We start from the raw sequence: 22,530 nt of genomic DNA on the forward strand, positions 1-22,530 counted from the left end.
AAGTGCTGGGGGGCTGGGAAGGGGGATGAATAAAGGGAGCAAGTCGGGGTGACACAAAAGGGGGTGGGAGAAGAGGAAAGGGGGGCTTAGTCAGGGAAGGCCTCTGGGAGGAGACGTCCCTTCGATGAAGCTTTGAAGGAGGGGCAGAGTCACTGTCTGTCAATTATGAAGAGGGAGAAGACGTTCCAGACCAGAGGCAGAAGGCAGGCGAGATAGAGGAGATCAAAGTACAGTGAGTATGTTGTCGTTAGAGGAGCCGAGTGTGCGGGCTGGGTTGTAGTAGGAGAGGAGTGAGTTGAGGTAGGAGGGGGGTAAGGTGATTGGGTGCTCTGAAGACAACGGTGAGGAGTTTCCGTTTGATGCCGTGGGTTCCGGTAGAGGGGGAGAGGCAGGGTGGTGGGTGACGACAGGCCAGAGGTTGTGCCAGGGCTGCTCACGTGACCCACACAGGATACGTACAAGAGAGAGGAGCGGGGTGTGAATGGGGAAGAGCACCAGGGTGCTGGACCCGCTCCCTAAGTCGCCCCGAACCTGATGAGAACCTCTCTCATTCTTAAATTCCAGGTTAAAGGACCTCCAGAAAAGTTTCCACTGCCATATTCAGCAGCCCCGAGAAGCAGCATAGCCTAGTAGTGGATAGAGCCCGGGCCCGGGAGTCAGAGGGATCTGGGCTTTAATCCCGGCTCTGCCACTCGTCTGTGACCTTGGGCAAGACTCTTCACTTCTCTGGGCCCAGTTGCCTCATCTGTAAAAGGGGAATTGAGATCATGAGCCCCACCCAGGTCATGGATTGTGTCTAGCTCGATCAGCTTGTATCTACCCGAGCGCTTAGAACAGTGCCTGGCAACATAGGAAGCGCTTAACAAATACCGTTTAAAAAAAAAATTCCAGTCTAACCTAAGCTCCCCACGCTACATGGGAGCATGTGAATAGGGATTAAGGATGAATCCTTAATCCCTCTGTATGGGAGCATGCAGAGAAGCAGCGTGGCTCAGTGGAAAGAGCACGGGCTTTTGAGTCAGAGGTCATGAGTTCGAATCCCTGCTCCGCCACTTAGCTGTGTGACTGTGGCCAAGTCACTTCACTTCTCTGTGCCTCAGTTACCTCATCTGTAAAATGAGGATTAACCGGGAGCCTCACGCGGGACAATCCGATTACCCTGTATCTACCCCAGCACTTAGAACAGTGCTCTGCACAGAGTAAGCGCTGAACAAATACCAACGTTATTATTATTACATTGTAAGTCTCATATCCCTCAGTAGAGTCGAAGCATGGTCTACTTTCTTTTCCTTGGGCACGGGTTCTCCAGATACTTGAAAGCCGTCATGAAATCACCCCTCCAGCCTTTCTTCTCTGGCTGGTATGATCCCCATTTCCCTCCGTTTGTCCCATCTTCTCTCCCCAGGCCTGCTCCTTCTGTCTGACCTCTCGCCAAGTCCTGCCCCACCCGCTTGAGTTGTGGACCCCAGGAATGAGCAGAATCTGGACACTCTCAGGGGCTGGTAGCAAACTGGCAGTTGGGTCTTCTTGGCGTTAGTTGGCTCAGGACTGTTGAGTCAGCAGAATCCCCGATCTACAACCCCAGGAAAGATACCAGAACGCCCCTTCTCAAGCCTAGCTGGTCCCTTACTGAGCGCTTACTGTGTGAAAAGCACTGCACTGAGCTCTTGGGAGAGTACATTACCCGGAGTTAGTGGACACATTCGCCGCCCACAAGGAGCTTACAGTCTAGAGGGGGAGATAGGCACGTATAAATGAATAAAATACGGATCTATACGTAAGCTCTGTGGGGCTGAGGGTGGGGTGAATAAAGGGTACAAATGCAGGTGCGAGGGCGACGCAGAAGGGAAAGGGAGTAGGAGAAATGAGGGCTTAGTCGGGGAAGGCCTCTCGGAGGAGATGTGCTTTTAATAAGGCTTTGAAGGTGGGGAGAGTGATCGCCTGTCGCATAGGAAGGGAGAAGGAGTGCCAGGCCAGAGGCAGGACGGGGATGGGGGGTCGGTAAGCGAGACAGATGAGATTGAGGTACAGTGACTAGGTTGGCATTAGAGGAGTGAGATAAGCAGGCCGGGTTGGAGCAAGGAATCGGCGAGGTGAGAGGGAAGGGGGCGAGGTGATCGACTGAGTGCTTGAAATTCGCCGGTGAGATTCCGTTTGGTGCCGAGGTGGGCGGGCAAACCACCCGGAGGGTCTTGAGGAGTGGGGAAAGGTGGATCGAACCATTTTGTAGAGAAGCGTTGCGGGCAGCAGAGCGAAGTATGGGCTGGAGTGGGGAGAGGCGGGAGGCCGAGGGGTCAGCGAGGAGGCTGATGCAGTAATAATAATATTGTTGATATTTGTTAAGCGTTTACTATGTGCAGAGCACCGTTCTAAGTGATGGGGTACTCATTCATTCATTCAACAGTATTTATTGAGCGCTTACTATGTGCAGAGCACTGTACTATTCATTCATTCATTCAATAGTATTTATTGAGCGCTTATTATAATAATGTTGGTATTTGTTAAGCGCTTACTATGTGCAGAGCACTGTTCTAAGCGCTGGGGTAGACACAGGGGAATCAGGTTGTCCCACGTGGGGCTCACAGTCTTAATCCCCATTTTACAGATGAGGGAACCGAGGCCCAGAGAAGTTAAGTGACTCGCCCACAGTCACACAGCCGACAAGTGGCAGAGCTGGGATTCGAACTCATGAGCCCTGACTCCAAAGCCCGTGCTCTTTCCACTGCGCCACGCTTACTATGTGCAGAGCACCGTACTAAGCGCTTGGGATGAACAAGTCGGCAACAGATAGAGACAGTCCCTGCCGTCTGACGGGCTTACGGTCTAATCGGGGGAGACGGACAGGCGAGAACGATGGCGATAAATGGAGTCAAGGGGAAGAACATCTCGTAAAAACAACGGCAACTAAATACGGGATAATCAGGTTGTCCCACGTGGGGCTCACAGTCTTCACCCCCTTTTTACAGATGAGGGAACTGAGGCCCGGAGAAGTGCCATTGTTCTCGTCTGTCCGTCTCCCCCGATTAGACCGTAAGCCCGTCAAACGGCAGGGACTGTCTCTATCTGTTGCCGACCTGTTCATCCCAAGCGCTTAGTACAGTGCTCTGCACATAGTAAGCGCTCAATAAATACTATTGAATGAATGAATGAATGAAGTGGCTTGCCCACAGTCAGACAAGTGGCGGAGCCGGGATTCGAACCCATGACCCCTGACTCCCAAGCCCACGTTCTTTCCACCGATGTGACAACGGATAGAGGGGAGAAGGTGGATTTTAGCGATGCCGCGGAGGTGGGATCCGATGGCGGACGCCTCTCGGGTCTGGACCCCCTAGACCCTGGGCCCTGAAGCCCAGGGCCCCCCCCCCCCAGGGCAGGAGGAGAGGGAGGCGGGCCTGTCCTCCAACTCATCCTGCCCCGAGTGGGTTTCCAAGCAAAGTCTGCCATCTGGCGGCCCCGGGGCCAAACTTGCAGCCACGACCCAGATCTGCCCCGCTCCCTTCCTCTCTCCTACCGGGGGACTGCAGGGCGGGAAATCCCCCTGTATCCCCCTGCTCTGAGCACCCGGGCCCCACCGGGGTCTCTGTCCCGGGGTCCGCCGGCCGGTCTCGGCCTGCGGGAGGAGCTCGGTCCACCCCCAGCCCACCGGGAGGGTCTCAAGGGGGGAAGCTGGGTCCCCAACGCCGAAATCCCGCTCCCCAGAGAGGGACAGAGTGGGAGGTCGCAATACCTCCCAGCCCCCCGCACCCCCGGGGCCTGGGCTTTGTTCCCAGTCTCTGCAGCCCCCAGATCCCCCGAAGAAAACTCAGTTTAAGGATCAGCATTGCCCCCCCCCCCCCAAAGGGGCTGGAGGGGGCCCGGGTGCTGCCCTGCGGGTCACGTCCTCCTGCTTTTCATTTTAATGGTTCTTGTTAATAATGTTGGTATTTAAGCGCTTACTACGTGCAGAGCACCGTTCTAAGCGCTGGGGTAGATACAGGGTGATCAGGTTGTCCCGCGTGAGGCTCCCAGTTAATCCCCATTTTCCAGATGAGGGAACTGAGGCACAGAGGAAGGGAAGTGACTCGCCCACAGTCACACAAGCTGGCAAGTGGCAGAGTCGGGATTCGAACCCCTGACCTCTGACTCCCAAGCCCAGGCTCTTTCCACCGAGCCACGCTGCTTCTCTCAGCCCCCGCTAGAGAAAGCAGCATGCCGGAGTGGACTGTAAGCCCGTCAATGGGCGGGGGCTGTCTCTATCCGTTGCCGATTTGTACATTCCAAACGCTTAGTACAGTGCTCTGCACATCGTCAGCACTCCATACGGCTCAGTGGAAAGAGCACGGGCTTTGGAGTCAGAGGTCATGGGTTCAAATCCCGGCTCGGCCATGTGTCAGCTGTGTGACCTTGGGCAAGTCACCTCACTTCTCGGTGCCTCAGCTGCCTCATCTGTAAAATGGGGATTAAGACTGTGAGCCCCACGTGGGACAACCTGATTCCCTTGTGTCTACCCCCGCGCTCAGAACAGTGCTCGGCACATAGTAAGCGCTTAACAAATACCAACATTATTGAATGAATGAATGAACGAACGAACGAATGAGAAGGCCGGGCCTGGGAGTCGAAAGGCCAAGGGTTCTAATCCCACCTCCGCCACTTGTCTGCTGGGTGACCTCGGGCAAGTCAAGTCACTTCTCCGGGCCTCAGTTCACTCATCTGTAAAATGGGGATCAAAACCGTGAGCCCTACGTGGGGCAGGGACGGCGTCCAACCGCGTGATCTTGTGTCTTAGCCGGTGCTTAGAACGGCGCCTGGCACATACTAAGGGCTTAGCGAATAGCATGATTATTATTATTATTATTGCGTGACAGGCACTGTTCTAAACATTGGGGCAGTTACAAGCTAATCAGGTGGGACACAGTCCCTTTCCCACATGGGCCTCACAACCTTCACCCCCATTTTATAGAGGAGGTAACTGAGGCCCAGAGAAGGGAAGTGACTAGCTCACAATCTTCATCCCCATTTTAGAGAGGAGGTAACCGAGGCCCAGAGAAGTGAAGCGACTAGCCCACGGTCACACAGCAGCTCAGCAGGCAAGCGGCGGGGCCCGGACTAGAACCCAGGTCCTTCCGACTCCCAGGCCCACGCTCTATCCACCAGGCCACACTCGTGACCAGGTGCAGCACAGAGGGCCCAGCGGGAGGCCGCTGATGAGCCAGACCCTCCGCCCCCCCACCCCCCACCCCAAGCCCCACCGGGTCAGAGGGGCCACTCGCCGCTGCAGCTGGCCGGTCGGGCCAGACCCAACCGGGCTCCCACCCCCGTCCGTTCGGGTCCAGGAGGGAAGCGCCCCCATAAAGCCGAGCGGCACCCGGCTCCGATTCGGGGCCGGCCCGGATGGCTGACCCCTTCCATTGCCCGGGCGGGGAAGAGCACGGCTCCGAGGTCGGCTCCACGCTCACAGGTCACCGGGCCGCGTGCGCGAAGCCGCGCGGCAGGAGGAGGCTTCGTTCACCTAGAAGCAAGGGCCCGACCCGAGTCCGTTTCTGCCTTTCCCTCGGGCCGGGCAGCTCCCGGCCAGTCTCGCTGAGCATTCGCCTCTCGCCCATCCCGGAAGTGCAGGGCTCGGGAAGGACATCTGGGAATACGCATCCGGGAAGCGCTCAATAGATACGACTGGATGAACGAATGACCCGCCGGCAGCTTTCAGAGAGGCAGCAGAGAGAGATGAGACTAATGAGGCTAATAATGATCGAGGCATTTGTCCAGCACTCTATTAAGGGCTGGAGTACGGACAAGAGCTTTCGGTTGGACGCAGACCCTGGCCTATACGGAGCCCAAAGCCTAAAGGATGGGAAGGACACATTTTGCCCATCACCAACTCCTCCACCTCTCCCTTCATCACCACCTCCACCTCTTCCCCCCCTCTCCGCGGTGTAATCAAAGACACAGGACACCTAGGAGTCTGGCAGCTCTCAAATCGCAGAGAAGAAAACGAGTTTATTCTGCAGGGTTGGGAAGCCGATTTATTCCTTCCAAGGCAAAGCCACCACCAGTCACCGGTGGCATCTTCCGCAGCCCGACACCACCGAAGTGAGGGGTCCGTCAGATGTCCACGAAGAATCTCCTGACCTGGCCCAGGTACTTTGGCTTCAAGTAGTCGCCCAGCTCCTCTCTGCTGACCCACACGTAGTGGCCTTCCTTCCTCCCGGCCAGGGAGGGTCCTCCTTCTCCTTTCTGCAGGAAGGCTTTGAAGAAGAACACTTTGGCCCCTAAGCTCCCCTCGGTCCGCATGGCCTGGGGAAACTTGAATTTGTAGTGCCCACAGGGAGCGTTCCCTAGGAACTTGGCTTGCATTTGATTATCTGGGGAGAGATCGAACGTTAGTTATTAAAGATGCCGCCTCTCAGCACCCCCTCCTGGGGCGGTGGGAAGAAGCAAAGATGGGCCGCTCTTCCTGAGAAAGAATCCCATCAGATTCAGGAGGAAGAGGAGAACGAGGAGCAGGAGGGAGAGGGGAGGAGGAGCACGAGAGAGGAGGGTGAGGAAGGAGAACAGAGAAGCAGGAGCGAGAAGAGAGGAGGGAGAGGAAGAAAGAGGAGGAGGAGGAAGGAAGGATGGAGAGGGAGAAGAGAGGGAGGAGGAAGAGCAGACAGGCAGATGCAGGAAGAGCGGGGAGAAGCAGCCTGGAAAGGGTAAGGCAGGACTTCCTCCCTCTGAGGAGGGTCCCGAGACCCAGAGGATTCCTAGGTCAGGACGAGAATCACTCCGAGAGTGGGGTCCCCCCCCCCCCCCCCCCGCTTTCGTTTAATGATATTTCTTAAGCGTTTACGACGTGTCCAACGCTAAGCGCTGGGGTAGGTTCAGGTTACAGAGGTCGGACACAGTCCCTGTCCCGCGGGGGACTCACGGTCTGAGCATTCATCTCTTTCCGCTAGGCCACGCCGCTCTTCGAGATTCGCCTAGAAGAACCTGAGTTCTAATCCTAACTCCACCACTCGTCAGCTAGGTGACCCCGAGCAAGTCGCTTCACTTCTCCATGTCTCAATTACCTCATCTGTAAAGCGGGGATTGAGGCGGTGAGCCCCAAGGTGGGCAGAGACCGTGTCCAACCCGGTTAGCTTGCATCCACCCCAGTGCTCGGCACAGTGCCTGGCACTTCGTAAGCGCTCAACATCATTTCGGACAAGAGTCTCTGCCCCACAGAGTGCTGTCTAAGGGGCCGGGGGCGATGGGGTGGGGAGAAATGGTACCGAGTCTTCATTGCTCACTTGCGTTATTCATTTCTATTCATGTCTGTAACCCCCCCCCGGCCCCAGACTGTAAGCCCGTGGTGGGCAGGGAACATGTCTGTCAACTACTGTACTCTTCCAAGCACCCAGCACTGTGCCTTGCACACAGTGAGTGCTCAATAAATACCCTTACTGCTGATGATTATACGGATGAGGGAACCGAGGTGCCCGGATGTTCCGTGATTTGCCCAAGATCACCAGGAGGCAAGGGGCAGAGCCGGAATTAGAACACGGGCCTCCCGACTTAAAAGCCCGGGCTCTTTCCATTCGGCCACGTCGTTTCTCTAAGGCCCAGGGGGTCCTCACCTCCCAGGTAGGAAGGAGGTCCCCTCGGATTTCCTGTCTTGATGCCCTTTCAAATCTTGAGGGTTTGTTTTGTTTTACGGTAGTCGTTGAGCGCTTACTGCTTACCGGGGTAGGTACGAGCGAATCGGGTCGGACGCAGTCCCCTTCCCACGGGAGGCTTCCGGTCTTAATCCCCATTTTACAGAGGAGGTAACTGAGGCCCAGAGAAGTAAAGTGACTTGCCAAGGTCCCACGGGCGGACAAGTGGCAGAACCGGGATTAGAACCCAGGTCCTCCCGACTCCCAGGCCATACCGTTTCCCACGACCCCACGCTTCGCCGGCCAGTCGACCCGGAAGGGTGGCCCCGCGGGGGCCAGACCGGGTGTCCTCCGGACTGTAAGCTCATTGTGGGCAGGGAGTTTGTGTCTTTTTATTGCTGTACTGTACTCTCCCAAGCGCTTAGTAATAATAATAATGATGTCGGTATTTGTTAAGCGCTTACTACGTGCAGGGCACCGTTCTAAGCCCTGGGGGAGATAGAGGGCCATCGGGTTGTCCCACGTGAGGCTCGGAGTCTTCATCCCCATTTTACAGATGAGGTGGACTGAGGCCCAGAGAAGTTAAGTGACTTGCCCAGTCACACAGCTGACAAGGTGGCAGAGCTGGGACAGAGTGCGAGGCACTCGATAAGCGCTCAATAAACGTGTCTGACTTCCTGAATGGGCGACGCGGGGCCGGCCGGTCCGGGAGGAGGGAGAGGGAGGAGGGAGGAGGGAGGAGGGAGGGGGGCTCACCAGAGAGGTCAGCCAGGGCTCGCTCGGCCGTTCCGCGGAGCGTCTCTCCCGCCCGCCACTCGGCCTGGGGGAGTAACCACACCTCCTGCTCGCCCAGCCGCTCCTTGACCAGCAGCACCAAGTTCCGGTCCAGCTTTCGGTTCAGGGAGGTCCGGTCATTCTTCAGATCCGCTTCTGCCGGGACACAGCCAAGTCAGCGGGAGGGGAGGCGGGCCCGGGTGGGCCAGAGCTCAGACAGCGAAGCCCTTTTTTAAAGCCCAAGGGATCTGTTGAGCACTTACTAGGGGCCAGGCACCGTACTGAGCGCCGGGGTTAGGTAGGAGGTCATCAGGTTGGACGCAGTCCATGTCCAACCTGGGACTCAGAGTCTTAATCCCCATTTCACAGAGGAGGGAACCGGGGCACGGAGAAATGAAACGACTTGCTCAGCGTGGCTCAGTGGAAAGAGCACGAGCTTGGGAGTCGGAGGTCATGAGTTCGAATCCCGGCCCCGCCACTTGTCAGCTGTGTGACTGTGGGCAGGTCACTTCACTTCTCTGGGCCTCAGTTACCTCATCTGTAAAATGGGGATTAACTGTGAGCCTCACGTGGGACGACCTCATTCCCCTGTAACTACCCCAGCGCTTCGAACTGCGCTCGGCACATAGTAAGCGCTTAACAAATACCGACGTTCCGTGGCTCCGTGGAAAGAGCACGGGCTTGGGAGTCAGAGGTCATGAGTTCGAATCCCAGCTCTGCCACTTGTCAGCTGTGTGACTGTGGGCAGGTCACTTAACTTCTCTGTGCCTCAGTTACCTCATCTGTAAAATGGGGATTGACTGTGAGCCTCATGTGGGACATCCTGATTACCCTGTATCTACCCCAGCGCTTAGAACAGTGCTCGGCACATAGTAAGCGCTCAACAAATACCAACATTATTATTATTATTATTATTATTATTATTATTACACAACGGGAGGGCGACAGAGCCAGGATGGGAACCCAGGTCCTCGGATTCCCAGGCCCATTGCTCTTTCCACTTGGCGACACTGCATTCTTTAACGGGACCTGTTAAGTGCTCACTATGTGCCAGGCACCGTACTAAGCGCCGGGGTAGATGGTACTTAATGACCACTTACTACGTGCCAGGCACCTTACAAAGCCCTGGGGCGGCTACCGGCAAATCGAGTTGGACAGTCCCCGTCCCACGTGGGGCTCGGAGTCTCAACCCCCTTTCGCAGATGAGACAACCGAGGTCCAGGGAAGCGAGACGACTTGCCCGAGGTCACCCGGCAGAGAAGCGGCAGAGCCGGGATTAGAACCCGTGACCCACCCCCCCCCCCCCCCGATCCCCGGGCCCTATCCGCTACGGCACGCTGTCTCGCGGATACAAGCTGAACAGGTGGGACACGGCCCCTGTCCCATAGGGGAATCACAGTCTTAATCTCCACTGTACAGCCGAGGTAACCGAGGCGCAGAAAATGGAGCCGTTCGCCAAAACGGAGAAGCCAGGATTAGATCCCAGGCCCTCTGACTCCCCGGCCCGGGCGCTTTCCGCTAGGCCACGCCGCTTCTCCGGCCTACGCACTTTGGCAGGAGGAGTTTTACATTCTGCCGCGGCCAGCGGGGGCTGAAAGGGTGCCACGACTCCACCTCCTACCCCAGGGGAGGCAGCGTGGCCTAGCGCGCAGAACCCGCGCTGGGGAGTCGGGGGGACCCGCGTTCTGATCCCGCCTCCGCCACTTGCCTGTTGTGTGACCGTGACCAAGTCGCTTCATTTCTCCGGGCCTCGGTTCCCTCATCTGTAAAATGGGGACAAGGACCGTGAGCCCCCCCGTGGGACACGGACTGTGTCCAGCCTGCCGATCTCGGATCTCCTACCCCCGTGCTGACGACGGTGCCCGGCACACAGTAAGTGCCTAATGTATTTGGAAAACAGAAAAGACAAAAGAGAAAGAGGCGTCCCCTCGGCCCGAGACGGAAACCTGTTTCGCGGGGCGCCGGCTTGAAGCGCAGGGCCGCCTGCTCCCAGGCTTCCTCCAGGTCCTGGGCCAGCACGATGTCCTCCCCTTCGTCGTCCGAGTCGTACAAGTCAGCCTTCCTCCGCTCCAGCCGGCGCGCTTCCTGCAGCGCCCGCATCTCGTGGTCCGCGTACAGGCTCCGCTCCACCTCCAGCTGAGGGCGCGGGGCACGAACCAATGTCAGGGATCCGCCCGGAGCGGCTCCCTCCCGACGGGGGGCCGGTCCGCGTCGGCCCGGGCCTCCGCTCCGTCGGCTTATCTCGACCCCAGCGCCCACTCCGCTGCCAGGCTCCGGTAAGCCCTTAACGATTAGCACCGTGACGATCCGCAGCATTCAGAGATCACGGTGATCTGTGCGGCGCCCACTGTGCGCCGCGCGCTGTTCCAAGCGCCGCAGCAGATGTAAGGTGATCAGGTTGTCCCACGTGGGGCTCACAGTCTTAACGATAATAATGACGACGACATCTGTGAAGGGCTTACTCTGGGCCAAGCACCGTTCTAAGCGCTGGGGGAGACACAAGGTGATGAGGGTGTCCCCCATGGGGCTCCCAGTCTTAATCCCCATTTTCCAGATGAGGTCACTGAGGCACAGAGAAGTGAAGTGACTCGCCCAAAGGCACCCAGCTGAGAAGTGGCGGAGCCGGGACCAGAGCCCCAATCCGTGCTCTTCCCGCCGAGCCACGCTGCTTCTCACTTCATAAGGACCCACTCTGTGCACCACTAAGTGGATACAAGCTAATCGGGTTCGACACGGTCCCCCGTCCCACGGGGGACTCGCAGTCTTCCTCGGTAGAGCCGAGGTGACTGAGGGGCAGAAATGAGACCCTCTGCCAATGTGGCGGAGCCAGGATTAGGTCCCAGGTCCTCTGACTCCCGGGCCCAGGCTCTTTCCGCTGGGCCACGCTCCTTCGGCTCACGCGCTTCGGCCGGGGGAGTTTCGCTACGTTCCGCTGCACCCACTGGGGCCGAAAAAGTGCAGTCAGACCACTTCCTACCCCAACGGAGGCAGCGGGGCCTAGTGGCCGGGTTCCACATGTAGGAGAACGGGGATTTGGTCCCCATTTTGCCAACGAGGCCCAGAAAATAATAATGAGCACTTAGTACAGTGTCTGGCACCTAGTAAGCGCTTAACCAATTCCATAAAACAAACCCAGAGCGGAGTTGGCCCGTTCCCCGTTCACGGCGACCTTACGGAGGGGGAGACCGGCGTATCGATAACGTCTAAAGATTCGTCCCTAAGTGCGGTGGAGTTGAGGGTGGGTTGAATAGCAAGGGCCCGGAGATCACAGATCCAAGTGCCTAGACGAGGCGGAAGGGAGAGGGAGCCCAGGAAAAGGGGGCTTGAACGGGGGAAGGCCTCTCGGAGGAGCCGTGGTCGTAATGATGTTCCGAAGGCGGGGAGAGCGGCCGTCTGGCCGATACGAAGCGGGAGGCTGGGGGGGGGGAGGGTGTGAGAAAAGAGGTCGGCGGCGGGGAGATAGAGAGACGGGGCCCGGTGAGCGAGCCGGTGCCGGAGGAGCAAAGAAGGGAAAAGAAGCTCCCGGGATGCCGTCGGGAGATGCGGCCGAGGGGCGGTGTGGCCGAGCGGAAGGAGCCCAGGTCTGGGAGTCAGAGGACCCGGGTCCTCACCCCGGCTTCCCCACCCGCCTGCCGCGTGACCTCGCGCAAGCCACCTGACCTCTCTACTGCTCGGTCACCTCGCCCGTAAAACGGGGGTTCGATCCCCGTTGCCCCTCCGACTCGGACCGGGAGCCCCGCGCGGAACGGGGACCGTGCCCGGCCCGCCGATCTCCTACCCGCCCCGGCGCTTCGCGCGCCGTGACCGCTCGCCCGACGGCACGGGTGTCATCGCCGGGGGTCCCCGGATTCCGTGGGAATCGGGATTCAGCGTGCGGGGCGGACGGGGGGCCGGAGGAGAGGCGGAGAGGCGGTCCCCGGGTGCGGGCGGGAGAGACGGGGCGGGGATGCCCGGGGGCCCCGGGCGGTCCTGGCCGGGAAAGGATGGGGGCCGCCGAGGCGGCACGGAGCAGATGGCACCAGGACCTCGCCCGCCCCTGACTCTGCACCCTCCGCCCCTGCACCGTGCCCAGCATCGTCTGCCTCTCCCCCGCCCCCTGCCCTGAACCCTCTACCCCTCCCGCACCCTCTGCCCCCGTCACTGCCCTGCTCCCACCACCCCCTGCACCCTCTGCCCAGCTCCCCTGCACGCCCTGCACTGCACCCACTATGGAGCGGCAGCGCGGCTCAGTGGAGAGAGCCCGGGCCTGGGAGTCGGACGTCACGGGTTCTAATCCCGAGCCTCCGCTTGTCAGCTGGGTGCCTTTGGGTGAGTCACTTGGGTTCTCTGGGCCTCAGTTCCCTCATCTGTAAAAGGGGGATTAAGACCGTGAGCCCCACGTGGGACAACCTGATCGCCTCGTATCTTCCCCCTCCCCCACCCCCAGCGCTTAGAACAGTGTTTTGGATAGTAAGCCCTTAACAAATGCCATCATTATTATTACCCTCTGCCTCCCTACCCTTTGCCCCCACTGCCCCCACTCTCCTCTGCACCTCCTGCCTCCCTCTCCTTTGCCCCTTCCCTGCTGCCCCCCCCGCTGCATTCCCTGTACCCTACCCCTGCCCTGTACCCACTCCCCCCCTGCACCTCCTGCCTCACCTCCCCTTTGCCCCCTCTACCCGCTCCCTTTTGCCCCCCTGCCCCTCCCCTCCCTGCCCCCACTCTCCCTTGCACCTCCTGCCCTACCTCTCCCTTGCACCTCCTGCCTCACCTCCCCTTTGCCCCCTCTACCCGCTCCCTTTTGCCCCCCCGCCCCTCCCCTACCTGCCCCCACTCTCCCTTGCACCTCCTGCCTGATCTCCCCTTTGCCCCCTCTACCCCCTCCCTTTTGCCCCCCTGCCCCCACTCTCCCCTGCACCTCCTGCCTGATCTCCCCTTTGCCCCCTCTACCTCCTCCCTTTTGCCCCCACTCTCCCCTGCACCTCCTGCCTCACCTCCCCTTTGCCCCCTCTACCCCCTCCCTTTTGCCCCCCTGCCCCTCCCCTACCTGCCCCCACTCTCCCCTGCACCTCCTGCCTCATCTCCCCTTTGCCCCCTCTACCTCCTCCCTTTTGCCCCCCTGCCCCTCCCTGCCCCCACTCTCCCTTGCACCTCCTGCCCGACCTCCCCTTTGCCCCCTCTGCCCCCCTCCCTTCTTTTTTGCCCCCCCACCCCCCCCCCGGCCCGCACCTGCCGCAGCATGAGGTCCATGCGTTCCTGGAGGGGATCTCGGGGCTGGGCGAGGAGCGGCGGCCGCTGCAGGCACAGCGCCCCCAGCAGGCGCCACGGGGTACGGCCGGCCCGCCCGCCGCCGGAGCCTCCCCCGCCGGAGCCCCCCGCGCCGGACGCCCCCCGGCCCCGCCGCCCCAGCGCCCCCGGCCCGTGGCCGCTCCCGTGGCCGCTCCCGTGGCCGCTCCCGGCCCCGTGGCCCCGGCCCGGCCGCCGCCATAGCGCCCAGGAGCCCCAGCCCGCCGGGCCCCGCGCCGCCCGGCCGCAGGCCGCCATGCTCCTTCCGCCCCACACTGCACCGCGCCGCCCCCATCTTCCCACAAGGCCGCGGGGCCCGCTCGCCCGCCGGGCCGCGCCATTCCGTCCGGAGGGGGGGTCCGGAGACCGGGCCGGCGCGGACGCGCGGGGAGCGGCGCCGGTCCCGGGGGGGGGACCTCAGCCCGCCGGCCCGAGTGGCGTTCGGCAGGGCGGGGGCGGCGGGCGGGCGGGCGGGCTCCCGGCCCGGGGGCGGGGGGACGGCAGAGGGGGGGCGGTCCCCCCCCCGTCCGGGGGAGGAGGTGGTGGCGTCCGGCGGGCTCGCGCGCGCCCCCCTCCGGCGGGTCCGGGGGTCGTGGGGCGCCATGCTGGCCGTGCTGGGACTCGCCCGCAGAGCCGCGCTGCCCGGGGCCACGGCCAAGGGGTAAGACCCGGGCGCCACGACCTCACCCGCCCCTCGCCCACCCCGCTCACCCCACACAACACCACCCGGCCGCACGCCCGCCCATCCACCCCCCAATCCATGCACCCACCCGTCCACCCATCCACTCACCCCCCCACACCCCCATGCACCCACCCAAACACCCATCCACCCAAGCACCCACCCATCCACCCATCCATGCACTCACCCACCCAAACACCCACCCACCCATCCACCCAACACCCACCCAAACACCCACCCATCCACCCTTCCACCCCCCCATCCACCCCCCCACACCCCCATGCACCCACCCAAACACCCATCCACCCAAGCACCCACCCATCCACCCATCCATGCACTCACCCACCCAAACACCCACCCACCCATCCACCCAAACACCCACCCACCCATCCACCCAACACCCACCCAAACACCCACCCATCCACCCTTCCACCCACCCATCCACCCACCCACCCATCCACGCACTCACCCACCCAAACACCCACCCACCCAAACACCCACCCACCCATCCACCCATCCATGCACTCACCCACCCATCCATGCACTCACCCACCCATCCACCCATCCATGCACTCACCCACCCAAGCACCCACCCATCCACCCACCCACCCAAACACCCACCCACCCAAACACCCACCCACCCATCCACCCAAGCACCCACCCATCCACCCACCCAAACACCCACCCATCCATGCACTCACCTACCCAAACACCCACCCACCCATCCACCCAAGCACCCACCCATCCACCCACCCAAACACCCACCCATCCATGCACTCACCTACCCAAACACCCACCCACCCATCCACCCAAGCACCCACCCATCCACCCACCCGTACATGCACCCACCCACCCACCCATCCATCCACCCACGTACTCACCCATCCACCCACCCATCCATGCAACCATCCATGCACCCACCCATCCATCCACACACCCACACACCCACCCGTCCACCCATGCTCCCATCCACCCATGCTCCCATCCACCCATCCGTCCACCCACCCAGGTCCACCCACCCACCCATCCATCAAAGAGAACCGGGCTTGGGAGTCAGAGGTCATGGGTTCGAATCCCGGCTCTGCCCCGTGTCAGCTGTGTGACTGTGGGCAAGTCACTTAACTTCTCTGGGCTTCAGTTGCTTCTTCTGTAAAATGGGGATTAACCGTGAGCCTCGCGTGGGACAATCTGATTACCCGGTATCTACCCCAGCACTTAGAACGGTGCTCTGCACAAAGTAAGTGCTTAACAAATATCAGCATCACTATCCATCCACCCATCCCACCCAGACCCCTTCTCTGGACCCCCGTTGTGTCCTCTGTACGATGGGGATGAATAATAATGACGATAACGACGGCATTTGTTAAGCCCTTACTATGCGTGAAGCTCTGGGGAGGACACGGGGTGATGAGGTGGTCCCCCTGGGGCTCCTTGTCTTCATCCCCATTTTGCAGAGGTCACTGAGGCCCATTCATTCTTTCATTCAATAGTATTTATTGAGCGCTGACTATGTGCAGAGCACTGTACTGAGCTCTTGGGATGGACAGTCCGGCAACAGATAGAGACGATCCCTGCCCAACGAGGGGCTCACCTTCTGACCCACCTTTTGTGGGGCCCGGAGAAGCGAAGTGACTCGCCCGAAGCTGACACCCGGAGCCGGGATTTGAACCCGTGACCTCTGACTCCCCAGCCCGTGCCCTTGCCACGGAGCCACGCTGCCGTGAGCCCCTCGTGGGGCGACCCGATGACCTTCCATCTCCCCCAGCGCGCAGAACAGCGTTGGGCACGTGGAGCGACCGCCTGACGGATACCGTCGTGACTGTTTCATCGAAGCAGCGTGGTGGCCTAGTGTCTCCCGGACCCGGCAGACAGAAGGACCTGGGTTCCGATCCCGCCTCCGCCCCTCGTCCGCCGCGTGACCTTGGGCGAGTCGCGTGCCGTCTCTGGGCCTCAGTTTCCTCGTCTGTACAGTGGGGATGAAGACCGTGCGCCCCACGGGGGACGGGGACTGTGTCCGACCCCGTTGGCTTCTATCCACCCCAGCGCTTGCTAATAACGATAATATTCGTTCGGTCGTATTTATTGAGCGCTTACTGCGTGCGGACCACCGTACCGGGCGTTCGGAAACTACATTTCGGCAACGGATAGAGACGATCCCTACCCAGCGACGGGCTCGCAGCCTGGAAGGGGGAATGATGGTATTTGTTAAGCGCTTACCGTGCGCTAACTGAGGTCTCTGTTAAGCGCTTACTCTGCGCCAAGCACCGTTGCAAGCGCTGGAGTAGATACAGGGCAATCGGGCTGTCCCGCGTGGCGCGGTAACCGAGGCACAGAGAAGTTAAGTGACTCGCCCAAGGTCACACGGCAGACAAGTGGATTCGAGCCTTCCGACTCCCAGGTCCCGGGCTCTTTCGCGATGGTTTGATTGGGCTTGCCCAGCGCCTGGTACGGTGCCCCGCACAGGGTAAGCGCTCAGTAAATACTAGCGATGGATTGATCGCCCCCGCTAAACCCGGCCTGTTCTCCCCCGCAGGGGCCTGGAGGCGGCCCTGGGCCGGGCAGCGCACGTGACCCCCGGCGGGCCGCGGGCCCGAGTGGAAGAGGAAGCGGCGGAGCCCCGTCCCGGCTCAAGTCCCTTCAGGTGAGGGCAGCCCGGGACCGTCTCTCATTTTACGGTATTCGTTTGCTGGGGTAGGTACCGGCTAATCGGGTCGGACCCGGGCCGGGTCCTCCGCGTGGGGCTCGCCGTCTTGATCCCCATTTTGCCGATGAGGTAACTGAGGCCCGGAGAAGTGAGGCGACTCGCCCGGGATCGCATAGCAGACGAGCGGCGGAGCTGCGATTAGAACCCAGATCCTTCAGACTCCCGGGCTCCAGCCACTAGGCCACGCCACGTCTGCGTGAGTCTCTTCCATCTGGACTCTCCTTCAGGAACCTGCGGGGTATCAGCCGCTGCGCCGAACGCTGGGTGGATGTAAGGATACGAGGCTGGACACGGTCGCCGTCCTCCACGGAGCCCACGGCCCGGCCCGGCGCCGTTTTACAGTCGAGGAGACGGGCCCGGAGAGGTGAAGCGGCCGACCCGACTCCGCCGCCTGGCCTGCCGAGAGACATCGGGCGGGCGGGCGGGCGGGCTTGGGAGTCAGAGGTCATGGGTTGGAATCCCGGCTCTACCGCTTGTCAGCTGTGTGACCCTGGGCAGGTCACTTAGCTTCTCTGTGCCTCAGTTCCCTCATCTGGAAAATGGGGATTAAAACTGTGAGCCGCACGTGGGACGACCCGATTACCCTGTATCTACCCCAGCGCTTAGGACAGTGCTCGGCACATAGCAGGCGCTTAACAGCTACCAGCGTTATTTTCTGGGCCTCGGTGTTTTCGTCTCGAAAATGGGCCTTCGGTACTTTTCACCCTCTTACTTAGACCGTGGGCCGGGGACTCCCACCAGTGGGCTTAACGCGTAACTTCCCCAGTGCTTTGAACGGCGCTTGACCCACGGTAAGCCCTTAACGCATCGTGAGCCCCGTGTGGGACGGGGATCGCGTCTGACCTGATAATCTCGCATCTGCCACGGGGGTCGACACCTGCTAACCGCTCAACGCACCCCGCAGTTACCGTTATCCGTTACTATTAGCCGGGGTCCCCGAGCGGGCCGGTGGCCAAGCGGGGCCCCGCTCCGGGTCTCCTGACTTCCCGCGCTCTCCTCAACCGGGCCGCCCCGCCTCCCACCCAGGCCGGATGTTGGGGAAAAATACGCCGTCTTTGGGGCTGGGCATCTGGGGACGATTTCAAGGCCCAGTTCGTGGCCACAGCCACGGTGCGGGCGGCAGAACCCTGGCAACGCTGACCAGCACGGCCTCCGTATCTCTCCCCCCTTCCTCCCCGCCGCGGCCGGACCCAGGATCCGTCCCGAGCCACGCTGCTGTCTGAGGACTGCCCCGGCCGAGGATGCCCGCCTGCTACTCTCTCGGGCCGGGCCCGGACGAGCGGGCCCCCGGCCGTTTTGGAGCCCGAGGGGTGCCTTCCCCGTGCGGCCGCCGCCTGCCCTCCGCTCTCTGCCTTAGGGTCCTTCCGCGGGGCTCTTCTCTCCGACCTCAGCCGGGCCGGCGGGAAACTGGCGGCTCCTGGCACTGCCGAGCTCTCGGAAACCCCTTCTGCCCCGGCTCCTGCCGGCGGGGAGGGTCAGAGTCGATGAATCCCGGGCCCGGGAGTCAGAAAGATCTGGGTTCCGATCCTGGCTCCGCCACGTCGGCCCTGTGTCACTTCGCTTCTCTGTGCCTCGGTTACCTCCTCTGTAAAAAAAAAAAAAAAAAGGAAAATGGGATAAGAGCGCGAGCCCCGCGTGAGACAGGCACCGTGTCCCACCTGATTAACTTGTATCCGCCCCAGCGCCTAGAACGGCGCCCGGCACGTAGGAAGCGCTTAACAAGCGCCGTCGTCACCGCATCGGATTCTAGTCCACGGGCCTATCTACGCCGGTCCGCCGCGCGACCCTGGGCGAGTCAGTTCCCCCCTCTGGGCGTCGGTCGCTCTCCGACGTCCGCACGGAGCCGCGGGACTCCCACCCGGCGCCCGTCCCGTAGAGTCGGGGGGGTCGGACCGGCCGGACCCGGCCGGTTCTCCGAGGGCCTCGCGCCTGTCCGGTGGCGATGCCCTAGGCCTCTGTCGCTGTGTCTCCTCCGCCCCTGCAGCATCTACCCTCCGGTCCCCGGCCAGGAGAGCACCCTGTCTTGGGGAGGAAGGACGTTCGAAGATGTTCCGATAGCGCACGTCAAGGCCACGTACAACAAGTAAGCCGGAGCCGGCGTCCTCCCGGTCGGGAGAATCGACGGAGACCCCCGTCTGGCCGGAGCCCGGGCCCGGCCGACCCGGGTCCGCAGAGAGAAAGGGGTAGAAGACGCGGCTCCCGCCCCGCCTTCGGGGAGGGTTCCGAGATCTCGCCCCTCGGACGGCCTGTCTGTCCCCGGGAAGCTCGAGGCGGGGGCGGCCTCCCGCCGCTCCGGGGCCTCGACGTCCCGGTCCTCCCCCGGGGTCGGAGCTGGGACCGGATGGGTCGGGGGCCTCCCCGGCCGCGGTCCCTCCCTGAAACGGAACAGGGAGGGCGGCGGGGCCCGCGTCTCGCGGGGAGCCGCCGAAGCCTCAACCTCTGAAGGCCGTTGGCCTCTAACCACTCTTCCCCGCTGCCCGGGGAGGGGCAACCCAGGCCTGCCAGCGGGGGCGGGGGGCATCGCGGGGGGGGGGGGGGCCCGGCCTGCGTCTGACCCTCTCTCTCCTCCTCCTAGCACCCACATCCAGGTGGTCTCCTCCAAGAACCAGCCCCTGGCCCGCACGTCCTGTGGGACCGAGGGGTTCAAGAACGCCAGGAAGGCCACGGGCATCGCCGCACAGACGGCCGGCATCGCGGCCGCGGCGGTGAGAGGGAGGGGGGGCTCCGGCCGCCGGCCGAGAGCGGGGTGGCCACCGGGCCCCGGCTCTGAGGGGCGGGCGGCCTGGGGGAGAGCAGCTTTCTCCCGCCTCACCCCTTCCTCCCGCCTCGCGACTTCCTCTGGCACGAAAGCGATGCTCTCGCTTCCTGCCCTTGCGGGGGAGGGGGGGTCGCCGGGCGGGGTCAGACGCTCCCTCGGGACAGGGCCGAGCCCGGTCTCACGGCCCCCGGGGGCCCAGAGTCGGGGGGGGGGTCACGGCTCCCGATCCCGGCTCCGCCACCCGTCAGCCGGGTGACTTGGGGCGAGTCACTTCACTTCCCTGGGCCTCAGTTCCCTCATCCGTCAAATGGGGAGTAAGACTGGGAGCCTCACGTGGGACGACCCGAGGACCCTCCGTCCACCCCAGCGCTTAGAACGGGTGCTCCGCGCAGAGTAAGCGCTTAACGAATACCAACGTTACTGTTAAGTCACTTCCCTTCTCGGGGCCTCAGTTGCCTCATCTGTAAAATGGGGATTGAGACCCGGAGCCTCGCGCGGGACAACCCGATTACCCCGTATCTGCCCCGGCGCTGAGAACGGCGCTCGGCGCACAGTGAGCGCCCCGGAGAAACGAGGGACCCTCAGCGCTGTCCACCGGGGGGCAGCGCTGACCCGCGGCGGGACGCCCGGGCCGGAGACCTCGGTTTCCCTCCCGTTCCGCGGCGCGCGGTGCACAGTGCTCTGTCCCTCCCCGCCGACCCCCTTTCCTGCCCTCCTGCTCCCTCCTCGCTCTGCCCCACCACCTCCCTGCCCTCCCGCCTGCCCACGCCACCCTCTCCCTGCTCTCCTACCCGCCGGGACCCGGCTCGGTCTCTCCCCGGGCGACCCCTCCCCGCCGCCCCGGCCGGGACCAACCGGGTCATTCCTTCCCCGCAGAAAGCCACGGTGAAGGGGGTGACCCACGTGCGGGTGGTGGTGAAAGGCCTGGGGCCGGGGCGCCTGGTGAGTATCTGCCCCGGGGCCGGCGGAGGGAGGATCCGAACGTCCCCGAAGACCCGCGGGCTCCCCCTTCCCCACCTCATCCCGGCCCGGCTGGTTCCCGGTGACCCCCGGAGGGTTCGGGCCGGTGAGGGGGACGGGGGAGGGGAGGCGGCGCCCCCCAGAGCCCCCTTCCGCTCTCTTGCAGTCGGCCATCAAGGGGCTGACCATGGGCGGCCTGCAGGTCATCTCCATCACGGACAACACCCCCGTCCCGCACAACGGCTGCCGCCCACGCAAGGCCCGCCGGCTCTGAGCGGGGTGGCGGGGCTCGGGGGGCTCCGCTCCTCACCTCGCCCCTCCGCGGGGTCCCGGGCCACGGGCCGAGACGGGGGAGAGGAGGCGAGCTGCTCCTCCGTCTCACCCGGTTTTGAAATGAAAATGTCTCTTCCGGTCGGGCTGCGTGTCTCACTCTTTCGTGCCTCCCCTCTCCCCCCCGCGCCACCTCCCCGGCCCGCCCCCCGGGGGCTCCCAAGGAACCCTCTCCGGCTCCACCCCGCAGACGGCGAGCCACGGTTGGTCTGGCCGCCCCCTCCTCCCGCGGCCTCGGCGGGGACGCCGCGGCCCCGGACCTCTCCCTTCGGGGCTCCGGCCCGCAGCCGGAGAAACAGCCGGCCTCGGCATCGTCGGTGGTATTTACTGAGCTCGGACGGTGTGCGGAGCGCTGAACGAAGCGCTTGGGGGGGGGGGGGGGGGGACGGTACAGCGGAGATGGTAGACCCGATCCCCGCCCACGAGAAGCTGGGTGTCTTCGCCCTCCAACTCATCGTAAGCGTGGCGTGAGTCCCCACGGTGGGCGGGAGCACGGGGCCGGCACTGGGGAGCAGACCGGGATGATGGTCGTTATAATAGTCGCGGTATCTGTCAAGTGCTTACTGGGTGCCAAGCACCTTATTAAGCGCTGGCGTAGGTCGGAGACCATCTGGTCTGACGGAGTCCCTGTCCCGCCCGAGAGTAGAGGGCAAGGCCCCTGCCCCGGTGGAGCGTCCAGTCCAATAGGGGTGGACACGGGCAGCCTGTGAACGGCGGGGATGAGAGGGAAACCAGAATCACCACCGGTCACCGCCCAGGCAGACAAAAAAATAAGTGCGGGGACTCGATGAGGAGGCAGGACTGAGGGTAGCTCATCATTTTTAAAGAGTTTCGTTTCATGGTATTTGTTAGCCGCTTACTGTGTGCCAGGCACTCTTCTAAGCCCTGGGGTAGAGACAGGGTAAATCAGGTTGGACTCGGTCCCTGTCCCACGTGGGGCTCGGTATCAATCCCCATTTTACAGGCGAGGAAACCGAGACACCGAGGAGTTAAGTGACCCGCCCGGGGTCACGCGGCAAGCGGTGGAGGTCCTCCTGCCTCCCGGGCCCGCGCTCTATCCACCGGGCCGTGCTGCTGCCTGCTATGTGCCGAGCGCTGTACTGAACGCTAGTGTAGAAACGAGCTAATCAAGTTAGACCCGATCCATGTCCCGCGGCGGGGGGGGGAGGGGGGCATGAGCAAAGTCTTAATTCTCATTTTGCAGATGAGGAAACGGAGGCCAGTGAAGTGATTTGCCCGAGGTCACACGGCGGACCGGTGTCGCGGCCGGGGTTACGGCCGGGTCCTTCCGACTCCCTGCCCCGGGCGCTGGCCATCAAGCCACACTGCTTCCCGCTGGCTCGTGAGATGTTCCCGGTGGGGGAAGTGGCGGTGGGCACCGCCCGGGGTCGTCTTCTCCCTCCCGGGCGGCCAGATGAGTGGGAAGGGGCCTGGGATGATCCCGCAGTCGGCACCCGTGCGGGGTGGCACA

At 62.4% G+C, this 22,530-nt stretch overlaps 2 protein-coding genes across 3 annotated transcripts; one reads left to right on the forward strand and one right to left on the reverse strand.

The window, feature by feature from the left end:
• Window positions 1-5,937: 5,937 nt before the first annotated feature.
• MRPL46 (mitochondrial ribosomal protein L46) lies at window positions 5,938-13,886 on the reverse strand. Its single transcript, XM_029065078.1, has 4 exons — window positions 13,572-13,886; window positions 10,310-10,499; window positions 8,346-8,519; window positions 5,938-6,338 (listed from the first exon to the last, which is right to left on the reverse strand). Exons 1-4 carry the CDS (start codon window positions 13,884-13,886, stop codon window positions 6,079-6,081), a joined length of 939 nt encoding a protein of 312 aa, XP_028920911.1. The 3' UTR covers window positions 5,938-6,078.
• A 305-nt stretch (window positions 13,887-14,191) lies between these two features.
• On the forward strand, window positions 14,192-21,143 carry MRPS11 (mitochondrial ribosomal protein S11). Of its 2 annotated transcripts, XM_029066609.2 has the most exons (6): window positions 14,192-14,289; window positions 16,841-16,948; window positions 18,996-19,094; window positions 19,587-19,716; window positions 20,646-20,711; window positions 20,896-21,143. In XM_029066609.2, the coding sequence occupies exons 1-6, from the start codon at window positions 14,231-14,233 to the stop codon at window positions 21,001-21,003; spliced, it is 570 nt and encodes a 189-aa protein (XP_028922442.1). In that variant the 5' UTR covers window positions 14,192-14,230; the 3' UTR covers window positions 21,004-21,143. The 2 variants fall into 2 exon arrangements, with proteins under 2 accessions (XP_028922442.1, XP_028922443.1); XM_029066610.2 differs by lacking the exon at window positions 16,841-16,948 and having other exon boundaries at window positions 14,200-14,289.
• The last annotated feature ends 1,387 nt before the right edge of the window (window positions 21,144-22,530 follow it).

Source organism: Ornithorhynchus anatinus, chromosome 5 (assembly GCF_004115215.2).
Source record: "Ornithorhynchus anatinus isolate Pmale09 chromosome 5, mOrnAna1.pri.v4, whole genome shotgun sequence".
Classification (NCBI taxonomy): domain Eukaryota; kingdom Metazoa; phylum Chordata; class Mammalia; order Monotremata; family Ornithorhynchidae; genus Ornithorhynchus; species Ornithorhynchus anatinus.